General features: G+C 39.1%; 1 protein-coding gene across 17 annotated transcripts in view; it reads left to right on the top strand.

Annotated features, from left to right (window-relative positions):
* Positions 1 to 19,234, top strand: part of EPB41L2 (erythrocyte membrane protein band 4.1 like 2) — a 285,536-nt gene that overhangs the window by 239,514 nt on the left and 26,788 nt on the right. For 8 of the 17 annotated variants that reach the window (XM_089777259.1, XM_075924169.2, XM_075924163.2 and 5 more), the window contains 4 exons: positions 705 to 889; positions 9,376 to 9,438; positions 13,480 to 13,626; positions 15,198 to 15,302. In XM_089777259.1, coding sequence (XP_089633385.1) covers positions 705 to 889; positions 9,376 to 9,438; positions 13,480 to 13,626; positions 15,198 to 15,302 — 500 coding nt within the window. Of the gene's footprint in view, positions 1 to 704; positions 890 to 2,545; positions 3,185 to 9,115; positions 9,149 to 9,375; positions 9,439 to 13,479; positions 13,627 to 15,197; positions 15,303 to 19,234 lie in introns of all 17 variants that reach the window. The other 9 variants (XM_075924171.2, XM_075924165.2, XM_075924170.2 and 6 more) reach the window with 3 other exon arrangements.

Genomic DNA, 19,234 nt, shown 5'->3' with positions numbered 1-19,234 from the left:
GATCCAGAGGCAGCAAGATGAGGGGGTTGCGTGTAGTCGATAGGACTAACTGATAAGCCTATGCTTATCATTTAATTGTGTAGTTGTCTACACGTAGACATCCCTACTGAAAATATCACTATCAAATTTGTACAAGATGATATCTTTCATGGGGATATGATGAAATGTGCAGCCTATGTTTGTTTGTTTGTTTGTTTGGTTTTTTGTGGTGGCTTATATTGTCACTAGATATGTGAAAATTTTTAAATGGCTACTTGACTATAAAGTCTCAAAGTCTGTAACTTTGAAAACAGTGAGGAGTCTTGTGGCACCTTAGAAACTAATAAGTATATTATATCATGAGCTTTTGTGGGTAAAAGTGGGTTTTACCTATGAAAGCTCACAATATAATATATTTGTTAGTCTCTAAGGTGCCACAGGACTACTTGTTGTTTTTACTTGACTATAGGATATTTTCTCAGTATAGTATATACCCATAACAATCTGGAACATTTATCCATTTCAAGTAGTATAAATGCTGATGATTCATACACTTGGGATGTTATCATAACTTAATTTACTGTTCATTTATGCAGTTTTCCCCTGTATTGTTCTTATCCCTCAATGGAAAAGCCATTGTAAAATAATAGTTTATGTTCAGAAATCCTGAAAACAAAATTTTCCCAGCATACCCAGAATAACCAAAATTCTCTGTTCTCTAATAGCTCCTGTGGGTATCATAGACCAGAGTCTGTTGAGGGACTTTTCTGCTGCCACAGTAGGACCTGCTGGTGATATGGTCTTTGACGGTGAAGCTGTTGGTCAGACCAAATTAAGAGATGGTGAAGGTAGAGATGAGGATGGAAGCCCAACTAAAATCTCACAACTGGAATTAACCCAGGATGAAAAGGTATGATGGATTGTAACAATAAAAATTACTCTTTAGGTAGAGTTGTATGTCTTTTAAAAATAACAAGCAGCATACTAGAATATATTGTTAATAAATTATTACAAAGTCTTTCTTTGTTTAACCATGTATACAAACATACCACATATTTTATATAACCACAAAAGAGAGGAATAAATTGAAAAATTGCATGCATAACATTCATTCTTGTGATTTTTTTCCTTCATTGCTACAAGTTAATTTTAATTTGCCATAATTAGACACTGCCAGTATATAATTGTGCGAACAGAACTTTCTCTTGTTTAAATGTAAATGTGGCTCAGAATAAGTTAGTTTATACAATGCTTACTCTGAACAGACTTCTAAATATTGTGTAGTACATCCGGTGAAATGCACAATCTGTTATTTGGTTATATATATTGTGCCTTTTTTGAGTACATTTCAGTGCTTAACATGGTGCATGCTTGATTTGTCAACTTCAGAATCTTTTATGCTGTCAGTGAGGAAGCAGATCGTATTTTTAACATGGATATAGTTTCATGTGCTTTCACATCAAAACTTGTGTGTCTGCCTCTTTCCAAAATGTAGGCTCAAACTTTGGAATTCAGTCATCATAGTCTGTGTATCTTCTCTGACATGTATTTCTGTTTTTCCTGGCAGGCATCCAGAAATCTCCCTTGCTATTGGCTCTTTTTTAACCTTAAGGAATTTTTGCATGTTGAAAACTCCATTTTTGTGAATTATGTGAAGGGCACCCAAATCATGGCCAAGGGGACAACATTTGGCCTATTGAGTCTCCTAGTACAGCTTATAGCTTCACTCATTCTATAACTGCAATGTGAGACCATACGTGAACAGCCTTTCATTTTTATTGCCGGGAACTTAAACAACTAACTTAGTCAGTCAAGAAAGACACACAGTTCTACATTTGATGAAAAAAATGTATTTAGGTAAATTAATATGCAAATTTTGGCTCCTGGCAAGATACTAATGTGGTCCCTCAAAGTCACAAAACTGGGGAACTCAAGGATAGATTAGGCAACCAAGAAACATTTTTCAGCCATGGGAAGGAAAAGCTCAACATTTTGGGAAGAGTTGCATGTTTTATGAAGCTATCCAGTGTAGCTTGCAATAAGTAGCAGCTCTGCAAATAACGTTATTTTCTAAATACTATTTGTTTGTTTATTTATTTGATATTTTTAAATTCTAGAGGAAATGGTAGTAAATCCTAGGATCTGAGCACCTGCTTGTCTTTTTATGTGCTGCTGTGTACCATTAATTTTCTGCCAAATCTTTGAATATTTGTTTGCTCCCATCTGTGGTGACTGCACTACTACCATTCCAAAGTGCAAAGTTTGTTATAACCTTAAAATTAAAAAAAAAAATCTATAATAGGTTCAGAACCAGAAATCTCAAAACTGAACAAGTTGGCTAATTTTTAAAAATGTAGGGGGCGTTTCAATTTTTATTTGGCATTTATATTGCATTGGTAGTGCTATCTCTACTTCTGAGTAAGAAGTTTCACTAACTAACAATTTGTTTTTTCCTCCTCTTCTTACGCATTCTTTTTGACTACAAACCTACATGGTTTTCGTGTGTGTGTGTGTGTGTGTGTGTTTTAATTTTTTATTTAACTGTGGCTGGACTTTTTTTGTTCAGTCCCTTCACATACATCCACTATCACCACTCCTTCATTGTGTTTCATCCTGTCCCACAAACCTGCCAACTATCCCTGAGATGGACATGTTTTTGGAAATTTCAGAGGAAGATCCCTTTCAGGAATGTGTCCATAGCACCTCAAACTGTTGGGAGAGCAGTCCTATGAGAGAAATACCAACTCAAAATGAAAATGAAGTAGCATTGACTAATAATATCATGGAGCCTATGATACCTCCATTTATTCACCATTCTTCTCCTGCAAAGAAGGGAAAGTCCCATAAAACAATAGACTATAAAGATACTGAGTTTAGTTTTACATTAAGCTTTAGCAAACACTTTGCTTTTAATTTCCCTTCATTGCTTGATGATGAAGGTTATATCAGTTTTCCTAGCCTCCCTAAGGTCTGCATCTCCTTCCTCCCACCTGGCCTTCAACACTATGTTCCTATCACCTCTCCCTCATTCATTCCCTCTTTTCTCCTTATCTTTGTGCTGCTTCTCTCTGCTTTCCAGTCTGTTCCTTTTTCACTCACATTTTCCCTTCCTCTTGCTCTGTCCCTCTGCTATCTGGAGCCTAAGGCGACTTCATTGAGCGCCTCTTATGACAATGACTGGAATGACAAAGCAGAGGAAGAGGAGGTGTGTAACTTTGTCACTTAAATGCTGCCACCTGCATATGGATTTTGCATCTGCGTGCTGATGAGTACTCAACCTTGCACATATCCCTAGTGTTGAATATAATGTCTTTTATAACTGTTTTCATTAAGGGTAACTACCCCCTGACATAATAAATAAATGGGGTTTTTTCTTTATGAATAACTTTTGCGACATATATAATTTGATTATATCCCCTGAGTGCTGTATCTAAGAAGGTTTTTATTTATTTATTTATTTATTTATTGTAATTGAAAAGATTTGAGCACATTAATAACATTGTTATTAGACATGGTTTGGAATCAAAGTAAATAATCATAATTATTGAGCATGTTGCCCCTCTGTTATGGTAATTGTTAAATCAGTCATAAACTATTGCCCTTCTCACTCCATAAACTTTGAAATGTAAACATGGAGCTGAAGCTCAGAAGTTCTGTTTAAATCTCCAAAAGTCTTGTCTTTTTATTTTAGCTCAGCAAACTGTGAAAGCTGTAAACAGTGTTTCTTACAGTAGTGTCCCTGTGGATGCTCCACTTCACGTGAGAATGTGCCAATTGAACCCTTGATCATAAGATTTCTAGCTAATGCTATCCATTCAGCCCTTGCACGTACCCTTATGCCTTCTCATGGCAGACGCCATGCTATTTATGGGTGTACGCATGAATCACCCTCAGTTTTTACGGAACACTGTCCACCTCCAGCACATTGTGCCTTTTCTCTTTTTCAAAGAGAATGAGATAGGGAGATAAAGCTCAAACTGTTGGCTATGAAATGTTCCCTGTAACTACCCTGTAAGCCAGATCAGAAGACCTCCCCCCCCCCCATACATCTGTCCCCAGACAGATCCAGTGCCTCATCAGCTTCAGGGAATGCTTCCCCTAAGGAAAGGAAATCTTTGGATTCTGGGAAGACTCTCAAAAAGAAGACTGGACTTTATCTCTAATGAGCCAACTCCAAAAAAGACTGAGTCCCTGTTAAGGTCCCCAGACCCTGATGTTACTATGGAGGCCAAGGGTTCTTTCTCAGGTACCATGAAGCCCTAGAGCTCTATGAGCAGAAAGCCCAGCTGTTAGGGCACCTGTATCCTTCTCCAGTAAAAAAGATAAACGCAGGTACCATTGATCTCTGCACTGCCATCAGCATTCTACTCAGCTGTTAGTGTGAACCTTAATCCAGTCATTGGTACCAATGCAAACAGCTTAGTGTGGGGTACCTATTCAGCGGTCTGTACTGAGCAAGCAACAGTATCTGACATCTGCATGCCTCAGATCACCCGTCATTGTGGACACTGTCACCTCCAGCTATGGCTGGCACTACCACAGGAGTACTGATACCTGAGGGACCTCGGTGTTGGACAAAGAGGAATCCCTGTTTTTATCAGGTACGAGTGTCTCTTAGTACCAAGACCACCTCCTTGATGTGGCCTTTCTGTGGTACAGGACTCTCCTCCATCTACAATGGATGTCCCCCATGGGAGGATGCAAAGGAGGAGGACTCCCAATCGGTCTCCTTGATTTCTGCCAGGAATTCTCCTATGTACCTCTTTGGGAAAGGTCCTCAAGCAGGGAGTTCCTGTGTGACACCAAGCATGGTGGAAAGAACCTTGTATGCCACCCCTCCCCCATGGACCTGTAGTGGCCATATTGTGAAGTGTGATCTGCCTATCACCAGAAATGTAATGGACCGCCAGTACTTTCCCTCTGAGAGGCCAGAGTTTCATATCTTCCCATACCCAGGAGGACAAATGAAAAAGTTACTCTTGAGACTCCCATTTCACCATCATTTCAGAATGATGCTCTTATGCTTCCATCACCTTCCGTAGCTGACAATCAGACAATTTCAGGACCAAATTAGAAAGGTAGTTGACACCCTCCAAATCCACAGCACAAGTTGCTAGTTATTTTGCAGTCTGCAACACCCTCCGGGCCAGCACTACCTATTAATGAGTCTTTTCTGGTTCCAGCTAAGATGGTATGGCAGACACTGATCACTGTTCCACCAATATGGACAGACAAGAAATATCATGTGTCCCTTAAGCATTCAGACTTTTTAATTTTCCCATTCCCCACCAAACTCAGGTGATCATGGCCAAATACACCCTTTCTGCTTATGGTGAGCTTGGGGCATTTATTGAATAGCAGCCGCACAACTTCAGGGAGCACTTCTAGTCCTTAGCTGCAGAGAGTGAGCTATGGGCCACCGCAGCTCTACAAAAGTCTCTAGATACTTGGACATTTCTGCCAGATCCATTTCAATGGCAGTAGCTGTGCACAAAGCGTGTACATGCTGAAGAAATCCACGGTTACCCTATGTTACTTGGGCATTTACATACTTTGAATAAGAAACATTTTAATAGGGCACAGACTGCCCAGACATCATGCTGTGCTCAGTTTTGGAGGTACAGCAGAACTCCCACAAAAAGAGACACTGGTTTCAAAGGAACACAGCCACCCAGCTGCCCTTTATGACCACCCAAACATCATCTAAACAGCAGTTTTGATGGGTTGATTTAGTGTTTGAATTCTCCCACAGATGTGTCTTTTAACCTCACTCTTTGGAGAATGTCTTGTCCATTTCCACCAGGTTAGGGAATGGATCACTGCAGACCAGTGGCTCTTAAAGGTCATATCACAGGCTATACTATGCAGTTTCTGGCACTCCCTTCCATGTCACTCTTCAAGGAACCCTCTCATAAGCGTCTACTAAGGCAAGAGGTGAACTGTCTCTTCTGTTTAGGAGCAGTGGAAGTGGCTCCTTCCCCTTCCTCAGAATACTTCCTATTACCAAAGAAGGATGAAGGTTCGAAGCTGATCTTATCTGAAGCTTCAAATATTCAGAATGGTTACTCTAGCAACTATAATTCCTTCACTAGAGTAAGGGGTTTGGATTGCACATAAAGAATTCTCTAAACTGGTAGAAGGACCAACTCTGTCTGTGCAGGCATCTCTTTCTGTCACCATCCCGTTAATGACTCCAACAACCAGTAACTTCCCATGTTATGATGGGGAGCCAACCTCAGCTCCTTCTCAGGTCAGGGTAGGTGGACAATTCATGGAAACCAGTTTCTACATCAACCTCTACATCAACCAGGAACACTTGTCTCTCTTTCCTGCCAGAGGCAAAACGATCAGGGACATGTCGTGCATGTTTTACATCAACAAATAGGAGGAGCAAGATCCTCCTCCTTGTGTGGTAAAGCTGTAAACCCCTGGAACTCGTGCCAAACCAACTATATCGAGATTTTATCAGCTGCCTACTTTCTGGACATCTGGAATACTGCCACAATGCCCTCAGCTGACCCTTGTCCCAGGACTACAAAAGGAATCTGAATGCTCAGATTTTTCATGGAATGTGCCAGAGATTGATCTTTTCTCCACCAGGAAAGTGTCTTCTCTTCTGTTGTAAGCAGAGGGGAGCTGGGTCACCACTCCTTGGGGGTGATTTTTGAGTATCCTTAGGCAACCCTTTAATTGCTATACATGGAGGAAGAGTTTGTTCCCTGCCTGTCCCCTAATGTACTTAGTTCTCTGGGTGCTGAACAAGATCAGGCAGAACAAGCCCAGAGTTATCCTGATGGTACCAGGCTTGCTTTGGTCAAGTAGGTACTCTTACCTGCTTTAGGTCTTTGTCTAACCACCGCTCAGGTTCCCAACTATTCCTCATATCCTGTCTCAGGATGGGAGGGTCCCATTTTTCACCCCAGGCTTGCAGGTGAAGGTGTAGCACACTCATGGTTCACTGGAATACATGTTTCCTACTCAATGAGGATGTAGCAGTCTGATCAATCACTTCCCACTTAGGTAAATGGCTAACCGATCCTACATGACTTCTCCCACTTAGGAGTCTCAGATAGGTCTAAGCGGGCTCCTGTTTCTACTTTAAAAATGAATGTTGCGTTGTGTATCTGCCCGTTATGAATCTTCAGGTGCTCATTCCACTCTTCCCCCATGGAACGAGAGTGCATTCAGCCAGATTGCAGGTGACATATACTGCATTTTTGAAGAATACCTAGTAAAAGAGATTTGGAAAGCTGCTACATTAACTTCAAAGAATTATGTCCTACCACATGCCGTCGGAACCAGTACAGCATTGTTTTCAAACTTCTAAGGATGCTGCTCAGAAGTCATCTGAAGTGGAACACTGAAAGGAACACTACTCAAAGAAGAAGGAAATGTTGTTCATCCTGTGCAGGACCTGTAGTTCTTAGAGATATGTGTGCTATGTATGCTCCACTATCCGCCTTTCTTCCCTCTGCTTTGGTGGTTCTTTAGGGGGATAAGTGAGCAGAGAAGGAACTGAGGGCATTTTGCCTCCACATCCCTAGACAGCCTCAATGTCTACTCTGAGAAGGCGTAATAGGGCATACACACAAGTTAAATTGACACTGCTAGCTAGAAACTTCCAATCAAGGGTTTGAGGCACATAAATATCTGAAGTGGAGCACCCATATGGGTTCTGTATCTCAAGGAATTAGTTACTGCACAGGGTGAGAAACATTTTCCTTTTTTTTGTAATACACATCTTCAAAGAGGGCACTAGAATTATGACTATTTCTGCTTTATCTGGGTGTGTGCAAAATTGAGTGTCTTTGTCCAACTTTCTTCCTGGCTTCTAGTGTTTTTATTCATATTTAGCAATAGTTTAGGTGAAAACTAGTGTCTTTTATTCAACTGGATTGCTTGTTAAGCAGCTGACTTTAATTATCAACATGTGAACATTTTAGAAATGTTTAAGTATATCATTTTAAAGTTGCTATGGAAAAGCATTGATCTCATTAAGTGTGTGCACTTTGATCATCTGATCTGTCAGGTAGTATGTGCCTGCTCTTCATATGGCTGCTGCTGCATGTCATTGCAAATGTATCATGTGCTGTAAAAAGGGAGGAGTGTACTATGAATGTCAATAGCTATATGAAGCAAAATGCTATAGCCTTCTAATTGAGAGTCTTGAAATGAGGGATCCCATTGCTTACTTCAAAAATTATATTTCAGATATAACTGTCTGAGTAACTGTTCTATACAGCAAATAACTTTCTCTTAGATAAATGACATCTGTAAAAGACATACATTTATTAAAATAAGTCTAAAATGGTGTAAATAAACACTACTTAAGATTTTCTGAATCCATTATATAGCTCAGGACACTTTTTGATGTGAAATTGCAAAAAATGCAGTAGCATCAGATAAGTGAGAGGTGAAGGAAAATGTGATAAGCTAAGAAAGAAAATGACATCATGTGATGTACTCACACAAAATTTGGAATTAACAATATATATGTAATCACTTATCAATACTTGTGATCTTACACAGTGATCCTTTGAAAAACTGTCAATTGATATTTGTGCCTCAGGATATTTTATCTCTCTCCTTAAAGATTCATTCAGAATACTTATAAACAGGATGTAATATTTTAAAAGTTATCTCATATCTTGCATTTAACAAAAGCAAAACTCTTACAAGTATCCAAAATGTACCACAGTATCAGACATTTACAGTAATCATTAATGATTTTTCTAAAATCAATTCATAGTATAAACTCCACTTTAAGTGCTTTATAAAGTCTCTCAGTGGTTGATTTAGACATCAAGGAATATGGCCCCTCGTCCTGTGTCTTAATTTTCCACCCATCCCTGAAGAAAGCATGGAAAATGCAGCAACAGAAAGTTGAGGAGAGAGAGAAACTTCCATTTTTCATTTCACATCTACCAAATATTACTTCAGCCATTTCTACAACACTATAGGTGGAGGAAGACCAAAGTGGCTTAATTTCAGCAGCGTCTCTGGCCGAAACAATAAAGGTATATAAACATAGCACATGGTTCACAGCTTTTACAAACAAAAGAAGCCTCTCTCTTGCTGCCATAGATCACACTAACAGCTCCTTTCTTTTGATGATTTACCATGTGCCTTCATGTAGGTGGAAACTGGAGAGAAGGAAACACAGCAGAAGGTGGATGCTTTTTTTTTCATTTATATCTGGTTGTTGTTGCCTGCTATTGGTAGCGTTTTGAAGCTTCTGTAGGTTTTGTCTGAATAGTGGCTTTTGTTCTTATTATTTTATCTCCTTGTTTATTTTTTAAACATTTATCGATCTGAAGGTCCTTTTTGGTTATTGCTGATGCTTTTTTTTTTTTTTTTCATTTTGCTTTTTTGTATGTGTGTGGCTTAATTTCACAGAACAATTCCTTGAGAGTAGACGGGGGAAATATTTATGTCAGACATAGCAATTTAATGTTGGAGGTTTGTATAACATAAGGAACACTTTCTATTCTCATGGGCTGCCAGGCTGCATGGGATGGGAGGTCACCTGCAGGCTGTTATGGACACAGTGCATGAAATGCATGGGGAAATGCAACATGGAGATGCATGTAGTAAATTTTAGTTTTTCCATAAATGAGCAGCTTTTAAGTGTAAATATGCCAGAAGTTTTCAAAGTGGCAATTGGGAATAATAGCCCTGTTTAGGTAAGAAAAAAAATTAATAGGACCATTAATTATCTTGAAATGGAATTTTTACTTGCCATAAACTTATAACTTTATGGGTACCCCATGTAGGCTGTAGTTTAGGCTCTCAATATTTTTTGTTTGCTTTTCTGACACATACACTCTTGAAATATGAGGTGGTATGTTCTGGAGGAAAAAGCACAGATTCCAATGCTAGGAGGGACCATTATGATCAACTAGCCTGATCTCCTGTAGAACAGTGGCCATGGAACTTCCCAAACATAATATTTAGATAATGTCTTTTAGAAAAACTATCATTTGAACAATCTTTGCTAAAATTTTAAAGATCATGATTTAAAAATTGTCAGTGATGGAAAAATTCACCACAACCCAGAGTAAAGTGTTCCAGAGCTCATCTGCCTCACTGTTACAAATGTACTCTCAATGATAGAAGTGGGATGTTAAGAGACGGGTAATTGGCTATCATCTAGTCGATACAGTTTGTATCCAGAAGCTACCCCACTGCAGCTCTGTAGTTTAAATGTCGAAGGAGCCGAGCATACAGGCAGCCTGTCTTGTACTACATTTAAACTGCAGAGTTGCAATGGGAGTAGTTCCCAGACCCGGCGTGAGCCAGAACTGAGCTCGGCTTGCTCAGTCCTGGCTCATGCCAGGTCCAGCAGCCCTTCTCTGCAGAGGGACCTCTCCCCCTCCCCCCTACAGACAGGGGCTGCTGCTGGAGCAGCCTGTGTTTGTGGGCCTGCCACAGACAGAGGCTGCTTCGTGGCAGCCTCCGTACCCCCACCCCCATGCTGCTGCCTCTGATAGAGGCAGCAGTGCAGGAAGTGTGTGTGTGGGGGGGGGAGAATCAGCACCATGGAGACAGTGCTAGGGGAAACTGGCTTTTAAGATACTCCCTGTGTATCAGAGGCAGCTAGGGGAAGCAGGGGGCAGACTCAACTACTTGCTTCTATCTAGGGATGTAAGTCCCTTTTCGTGAATTTCTAATCCTGGCTCTACCAGTGACCCACTTTATAGTCTTAGGCAGATCGCTTAGTATTCCTGTTTTAGTGTTCTCATTTTGCAAATGAGAATAATATTTATTTTCTAAATAATTAATTTTAGCCAAAATTAGTGTTTGTAACTGGCTTTCAATTTGGAGCACTATTATTATTTTTTTTTTACTGTTTATTAAACTGGAATATATTATCCCAGTGCTTCTCATTACAGTCAGTGTGGTTTGGTGGTGAATAACTGAAAGTAAACTAACAATTTGCACAAATTACATAGAAAAAATCCTATCCTATGTCTGTTTAGCCTTGCCCATCCAAATGGGGCTATCGGGAATTCCCTCTGTCACGAAAGAGCTTTTATTTAATTACTGTTGTATTTATACAGTAAAATGAAGATTTGTAGATTATAGTAACCTGACTAATACATTGTTGCTTTTGCCAGCTTTTGATAACTGTTCAAAATTTACTTTTGCATAATTTACTAAAACAATGAAAGCATGTTCTGCATAACCTTGCTCTGAACAAGTCCAAGAAATGTGCCTGGTCTCAAGCCACAATAATTGTTTACAGCAATCCATATAAATATGTCATGGGCTTCAGTTGTTTAATATCACTTCAGTTCTATGGAATTGCTTTGATGTATCCTGTACTTCTTCCACCAAGTATTAAAAAAAACTTCTTTTTGTTTAAACCAAAAATTTTTTAAAAAAATCTCTAAATGGATTTGTAAAGTGTCATATTTGTACTAAAATTAATTTTAGATGAAATCATTGGCCTTGGTCCTGAAAAGACTTCATGATTTTGATGTTATGAAGTCCAGGACTTTGACAGGGTTCGAAAAAGAACTAGATAAATTCATGGAGATTAGCTCCATTATTAGCCAGAATGGGTAGGAATGGTGTCCCTAGCCCAGGGGTGGGCAAAAGGACCTTCGCGGGCCAAATCTGGCCCACCAAGTGGGTTGATTCTGCCCACGGAGGCCCTGCTACTCTCCCACCCCCAGGCCAATTAGGCCCTGGGGGCAGAGGAAGCACATGAAGTTTCCTCCGCCCTGCCAGGAGCACGTGGTGCTTTTGAAGCACTGCACACTCCTGGCAGGGCGGGAGGAGACTTAGCATGCTCTCTCTCCCCCAAGCCCTGATTGGCCTAGAGGCAGGAGGAGTGCGCAAAGTTTCCTCTGCCCTACCCCTGCCCTGCAAGGAGTGCACAGCACATTTAGGAAATGGATGATAGGAGAGATTGAAAATTACCTATTTCTGTTCACTTCCTCTGAGGTAATGTACACTGTCAGAAGGCAGGACACTGGAATAGCTGGACCTTTGATCTAACACAGTATGGCCATTCTTATGTTCTTATGACTGTGATTGGGCCTATTAACTTCCCTGAGGCTATCTGTAATGCGTAAAGTTAAGCACATGCATCCGGGATCTTGAACTAAATGTTTAGTGTCACATTCATTTTTTTACACGTCTACTTCAGAATTGACATTAAAGCAAAGTGGAAGCTGATTAATTAGTATCACTTTCTGATTTATATACACTAGAACAGTTCTGCATTATTAGTGTTGTAAACACAGCAGAGGAATACTTTTAAATCCTAGCCAAAATGTTTTAATAAAAATTCAGACAAATGTTTCATATGTAGCTACATAAATCCTCTTTTTGTGAAAATTAAATCTTTAAATATTAAACATTTAAATACTGTCACAAGTCCAAATATTTTTCTTAGTTAATGTAAGTCCTTTAATTTCATAGTACATTATGGGCCTCAATTCTAAACTTAACCACTGGCTGTTGAACTGTATATCTTATAAAGTCAATTACTGAGGTCTGTGTTTTGCATACACAGAGTAGCTTTTTTTTTTGTAAGATGAGAAATGTTATGAAGCAGAAGATTTTTTGAAGTATGTAATTTGCTGCTCCCGCATAAAGCCCAAGTTTTTAAGTTATATGACAGTGATGTCTTAGACCTGTTGGGGAAATGAAGTCTCTTCCCAAACCAGACCTAATGAGGAGGTTGCTGCCTAATCTCAATCTCCAGGCCTGTTTCTTCACACTGTAGTCTGGAGCAGCAATTTATAGCTCTTTGATCCAAGTCGCACAATGCAGGGGGTTGATGGATCCTTGTAAACATGGAATCTGTAACTTACCCCCCATTGTCACCTCCTGTACTAGTTAGAATGGGGCTAGCTCAGAAACTCTTTTTGGTATGTAGACATGCAAAACTGTTTCTACATGGTTGTTCCACTTGCTATCCCAGCTTTCAACAGAAAAAAGGTAAATAGCAACCCTAAACCCTGAGCCTGTACATAATTATGCGCCTGCTTATCTTTAGAAGCAATAAGTATCCCCTTGATGTTAATGGGACTATTCGTGTATGTAAAGTTGAAGCATATGCATAGCTGTATTCGTGATTTGGACTCAATACAGTATCCACAAGTATTTTGAGAAACATATTTACATATCTGGCCATTCTTGTTTTAGTGCTACATACTTCCATTATCAAAGCTAACAACCTTTTGAAATAATTATTTCAAAAACTTAGTATCTTCCTAATGAGATAAAAATAGTCCTTTGTTTACTGATCATTAACGGTGTTATTTTTTCCTGTACAAAAAGTTGTAATAGAAATGCTATAGGGTGCCCCTTGTTCCTAAAAGGAAATTAAAATCTGAATCGTTTATGGTCTTAATCCTTATTTTAATGTGCCCTAGTAAAATGGCTCTTGAGACACAGGGTACTTTTCTTGCTTTGGCTTTTTTGAACATAAGTTTGCTTTTGCTGTTGTGTTTTGTCCTACTGTTTTTTTACATTGCACATTGCTAGGACCTTGATAAGACCCAGGACGACTTACTGAAACATCAGGCTAGCATTAGTGAACTCAAGCGCAATTTCATGGAATCCACACCTGAGCCACGCCCCAATGAATGGGAAAAGCGGCGTATCACACCTCTGTCTCTACAGACACAAGGGGTATGTCATTGCAGACACTTCTCAGCATGCATTTCCATACAACTGTTTAGAGAATATAATGTATGTAAAATTGCCCTCCTATATTAACATTTTCTTTTGTGTGAATGTAATATTTTTCTTTATACTAAATACCCATTAACATACTTACTTTTAGTCCAGACTTTAAATACCTTGTTTAAGCTTCAGTATGTGAGCATAAGTCAAAATAAAGCAGTTGAAACAAGACAGTTACAAGGATTGGGCCGCCTTCTGGTTTAGGACTGTTGTTCTTACAAATTGGTTTTACAGTGGCTGTGAAATTGTGAAAGAGGTTTTTGTCCTTTACTCTGCTTAGATAGTTACAGATAAAAAGCTCTCAAACTCATGTTTAAACTTAGTTCAGTAGGAACATACATGTTTGATAATGTCAAGTGTTTTTCAGGCTGTAGGATGGCATAATTCTCAAGTTGTGTTCCCTTTAAGACCACTCAAAGACCGATGGCTACTTTTTAAAAGACTGTAAAAAGATTGATGATTTTCAGTATTTCATAGCTCTTAATAGACAGTATCTTGAGCTAACAGTTTAGAATGCATTGTTTCCAAGAAATGTTTTTGGCCAAAGAACTAGACACACAAATTGTCACATTTCAAAAAGCTTTGTAACTGGTTTTACAAAACATAAAATAATTTGGGGTTTATAAAGAATAAATTACTGCTCACAAATATATTCTGCTTTAGCATTTATCAATCTGTCTATAGACCTGACCTAATTTTTCCTCTGATAAGTGAGTGTGCTATTATCACTCTAGGAAGTTTAATGGGTTTTGAGACTACAAAAATGGGGAACTTTTAAAATTCCTGCAGGCTACAAAAACTGTTAAACACTGTCAAAAGATTTCTTCCATATTAAGGCCCCGACTCAGCAAGGTATTAAGCATATTAAATTTTAAGCACATGAAAAGTCCTTGTAAAATCAGTGGATTACTCCTATCTTTAAATATCTTACTGAATTGGGTCCTTGGTGGCTAACATGGGGAAAAAAATCTCCAACAAATCATTAACAGACTTCTTACCTTAAAAAGAAGTTAAGAGTCTGATGGGTCTTACTCACGAAAGCTCATGATGCTATAAAATTTTTTGTTAGTCTCTGAAGTGTCACAATACTACTAGTTGTTTTCAGTTTTTTAAGTTGTTAGCCTACATGGTCAGTGCTAAGATATGATTATTCAGACTCTGCAAACACTACAGTATACTTGTAAAGAAAATGTATAGCCTCCTTTGTGATACTCCAGAAATGTGGATTGATTTGTTGTCAGTATTTTGCTGATTAATCTGCTTGCTCTACCGCAAAAGAGACTACATATATTATATCAGTATGGCTCATTTTATTTTGTGTATGTGTTTTTGTGTCAAGTGAAGGTAAAGCTAGGTGTTACATATCCCTCTATCTGCATACTCCTGTTACCTGGTATGTGTGTGCTGCTCTCAAGCCAGTTTGTGTCAATGTTTTGTATAATTGTGTGTGTCTGTCTCATCATTTGTTGATTTATGTTGGTTTTATAAAAACCAAAAATTTCCAAAAAACTTAATAGAAAATAGGAGACCACATTTTCCAAAGGAAAAAGCTACCTGTGAAGGAGAATCAATGGACTGCTGTGACGTGGATTACTAAGGCAAAAACAGAAGAAACTTATAAGGTGGCTACCTTCAAACCTTCAGCTTTTTTAATTATTATTATTATTATTATTATTATTATTTATTATTTATTTTGTTGTGATCTGAATTAGCCAGAGCACTTTAAAAAAATAGTTTAAACCAATAAAAAAACAACTTTGAGGTGTTTAATATATCCATATACGATCAGTGCTAGTTAAACCAAGGCGTTGATCTCTGTTATCAAACTGGCTTTAAAGTTCTGAATAACTAATATTTTTAAAACACAACAAGAAACGTAATATATTACATTCTGTCATTGAAATCATGTTAACTTTATTTGTTTAGGATGACAGAGAAACATGCATTTCAGTAGCAAAATGCACTTTCTGTAATTGTTCAACACTCTACAGAGAATACATCACAGTTATGTGATTACAGCAGCCATTCTGCAGATCAATAATGCCAGGGAAATAGGTTCATTCTGAAATTGCCCTAGATCTCTCTGCATTTTACCCTTTCTCTAAATGAGAAAAATGATTGTTCTCTTGTTAAACACATTGAAATCTATTGATGAAAAATGATGTATAAGAGCTAAGTATTACTACTACTACTTATTATTATTCATTATGAAGTGTCATGCTACTGATCAGATTTACCTTTGATTTGTTTCCAGCTAGAAACTTGGAATCAGATTATAAATAAATGTTGTAAGCCTTATTTCAGTAATATATAATGTATAAAATATTTGTCTGTGTTGTAAATTATATCAACCATAGGGAACTTTCCAACCTTCTATTAATAATGACATTTGCTTTGGGCCTTAAAATAATGAAACAATACTGCCTATTTTTTGGAGGAATCAAATACTCGTTTCTACTACAGCCTACTTACTTCCATGTTATCGTCCTTATAGTATTAGGTGGGTCAGTGGATTATTTAATCTTGTTCCAGGGTTGATGAACTTCCATAGAAATTTTTCAAGACTGCATTAAGCCTGTGGGTATATACTTGTAAATCTAAGGAGAGCACTACTTTTCCTTCCTCATTGGACCAGTGGAGGAGAAGTACCACTGAAAATACACACCAATTACTGGTATTCTCTGTCTGAGAGAAATATGTTACATTTGGTTAATGCTTTTTGTACCACCATTCTTTTCATTTTACAGCATCTGTGACTTAATATTCTTATGAAAGAAAACTATAGTTATAACTATTTTTTGCCTTGAACGTCCAGTATCATCATAGCCATTCTTTTTTTCAAACTTAATAAATAAAAACCCAGTAAAGCTTTTAAACATTGATTCAGATTAGTTTGTTTTGTACACTTAGCTCAAAGGATTATTTGATTCTAACAGAGAGCATATATAGAGGATTACTATTGTACCGTTTTTGTATTTTGGTAAAGCCTTCCAATTTTAGGTATACACTGACAATAGTAAAAGTCTGCCAACTTTCTCACCAACTAACTCAGGGGTTGCCAACCCATTTAACAAAGCAAGCCAAAACAGCAGTGGAAGAAATGCAAAGAGCCACACCAGAATTGTCAAGAACCTCCCCCCCCCCCCCCCCCCCCCGAACAGAATTGTCAAGCAAAAACAAAAAGGAGGCTGCTTCTTTAAGACGGCCGCCATCTTGGGCACCATTTTTAAAACCCCGTAGCACCGACCTCGTAAGCATCTGGGGGGGGAGCCAGTGGGGTACAGGGGCTGTTGAGGGGGTGCAGGAGCGGCTTCGTGAGCTGCACTTTTGGGGGGCAAGAGCCTCGTGTGGCTTGCGAGCCGCGGGTTGGCCACGGCTGAACTAACTGGTCACACTGCAGAAAAGAGCACTTCCAACCCTAATGCCAATCTGCTTGCTTTCATCAGTTATGGCTACACAGCAAAAGCTGTGCATGGGCTAGTTTACTGAAACTTGCTTAATATAGTGAGCATGGGTAGTAATATCAGGATACATAGTGTGGTTTGTATGTAGCTAGTACAAGCTTGATAAAGCCCTTGGATACATATTTTGTTCCCTAACCTGCACTGAAGCATGCACTATACTATCTTCACTATTATTTTGTAAAGCTCCAGTTATCTGAAGAAGTGGGCTGTGCCCACAAAAGCTCATGATACCATTTACATGTTTTGTTAGTCTATAAAGTGCTACCAGACCATTTGTTGTTTAAGTTTTTCACTATTCTTGTTAGCTGGATTCAAGGTTGCTCGGGTGGATTAGCCTATGCACAGCTTTGTGTGAAGATTACACATTCAATCACAAAGCTATCTAAAAGGGCTACAAAGTTGGTGGTATAGTTTGACCCTCTCTAGCCCATTCTGAGGTCCAGCAACATCTGTGATTTGGCATGAATTTAGTTAGCCAGATGTTCACTTGTCATGAGTGTGGTCAAGTTTCCTGTGGTCCCATAAAGTTTGTTTAGAGACATCAGTCCTGGCTCTCCGTTTTCTGTGCTGTTATTTAGCTCTGATTTACCCCCAATGTCTTCTGAGAGCCCAGTAAACTAGTGGAAGTGTTGGTAAAGCTGCTAGACAATATTGACCTCCTGTGGTCCAGCACATTCTCTGGTTCAGCACCAGTCAGGTCCCAAGGGTGGAAGACTAGAGGCTCAATCTATAGTAAACTGCAAACAAATGGTGTCTATTTATGTGTACATACACACTGGCTTTAATACTGTATGTTTGTCAACTCTGATTTGCTGAAATAAGTGTGCGGTAAGAATATGGTTGACCAGGCCCACCACTGAAAGGCCATAGAGGCAGTTGCCCCAAGGCCCAGAGATTCAAAGGGTCTCAGAGCTCCTGGCCACCAGTGCTGCTACTGTGGCAGCTGAAGGCCTAAGCCCCTTTGAACTGCTTCTAGAGCGCTGCTCTTCACGGCTCTGAGGGTATAGGGGCACTCCGCAGTCTAGGCGACACTAAGGGCTGACTACTCTTGGTCCTGCCTCTTCCACCTGAGGTCTTGCTCCTTCTGGGAGGCCCAGAGCTGGGCCCCACACACACATTTTGGTCCTCAGTGGCTGTCAGCCCTGCTGTAGTTGTGGGATTAACCCAAAGATCATGAGCCCACTTGCCTGCACAAATATAGAAGTAAACAATTCTCAAGGTCGTTGGTTGTGTAGCTGAACTTTTGTCTAAACTAGCCAAAAAAGAAATCGTAACTTCCCCCCTATAAATATCAAACACAATATTAGGGTAAAATTAATCAACTTTTATCCAAATTTACCTTGAATTCCTTGAAAGTATGCTGAGATTTTATTATAGGAGATATATAGGAGTCTCTTTTCTCCCTCTTTTCCTTTTTTCCTCATGTCATACGTGTAGTATGTGCAGCAACACAGTTTACTGTATAGTGTTTTGAGTCTATAACACAAGTTCTTTGTGTCCACATTTCATTCTAAAAATATTTCTTTAATGTACATCTTCATCCTAAAGTGTACTTTAGGTTAAGGCATATGAGGTCCTAAGCTAGAAATAATTTTGCTGTGGTCAATAAATTCCAAATTTGTTCTGTTTCCCAGTAGGGATGTAAGCGAATAGTTGACTACCCACTAAACATAATCTTATTAGAAAGTCGAGTGGTCACTTGACTAGTCACTTATCCCACCCTTTCTGCCTCTGTCAGAGAGAGGCAGAAAGTGGGAGGGTGGGGGTAGAGCAGGTGCCAGTTCCAGATGAGAGACAGCTTAAAAGCCGGTTCTCCCAGCACCGTCTCCGTGGAGAGCAGGGTAGCACTGTCTCTACTGCTGTGCCTCTCTCTTTGAAATGTACAAGAGCCGCCCGCAGCTCTTGTACATTTCAAAGGAAGAGGTACAATGGAATAGAGAGCACCCCTCTTAGGGTATGTCTAAATTACATCTCTCTGCCGAAAGAGAGATGTAAATTAGGCAAACAAAGTGCAAATGAAGCGGGGATTTAAATATCCCATGCTTCATTTGCATAAACGCATCACAGCGGTCTTTCGAAAAAGGATATTT

This window comes from Pelodiscus sinensis, chromosome 3 (assembly GCF_052426305.1).
Source record: "Pelodiscus sinensis isolate ZL-2025 chromosome 3, ASM5242630v1, whole genome shotgun sequence".
NCBI classification, from domain to species: domain Eukaryota; kingdom Metazoa; phylum Chordata; order Testudines; family Trionychidae; genus Pelodiscus; species Pelodiscus sinensis.
This window is presented reverse-complemented; position numbering and strand designations above follow the sequence as displayed.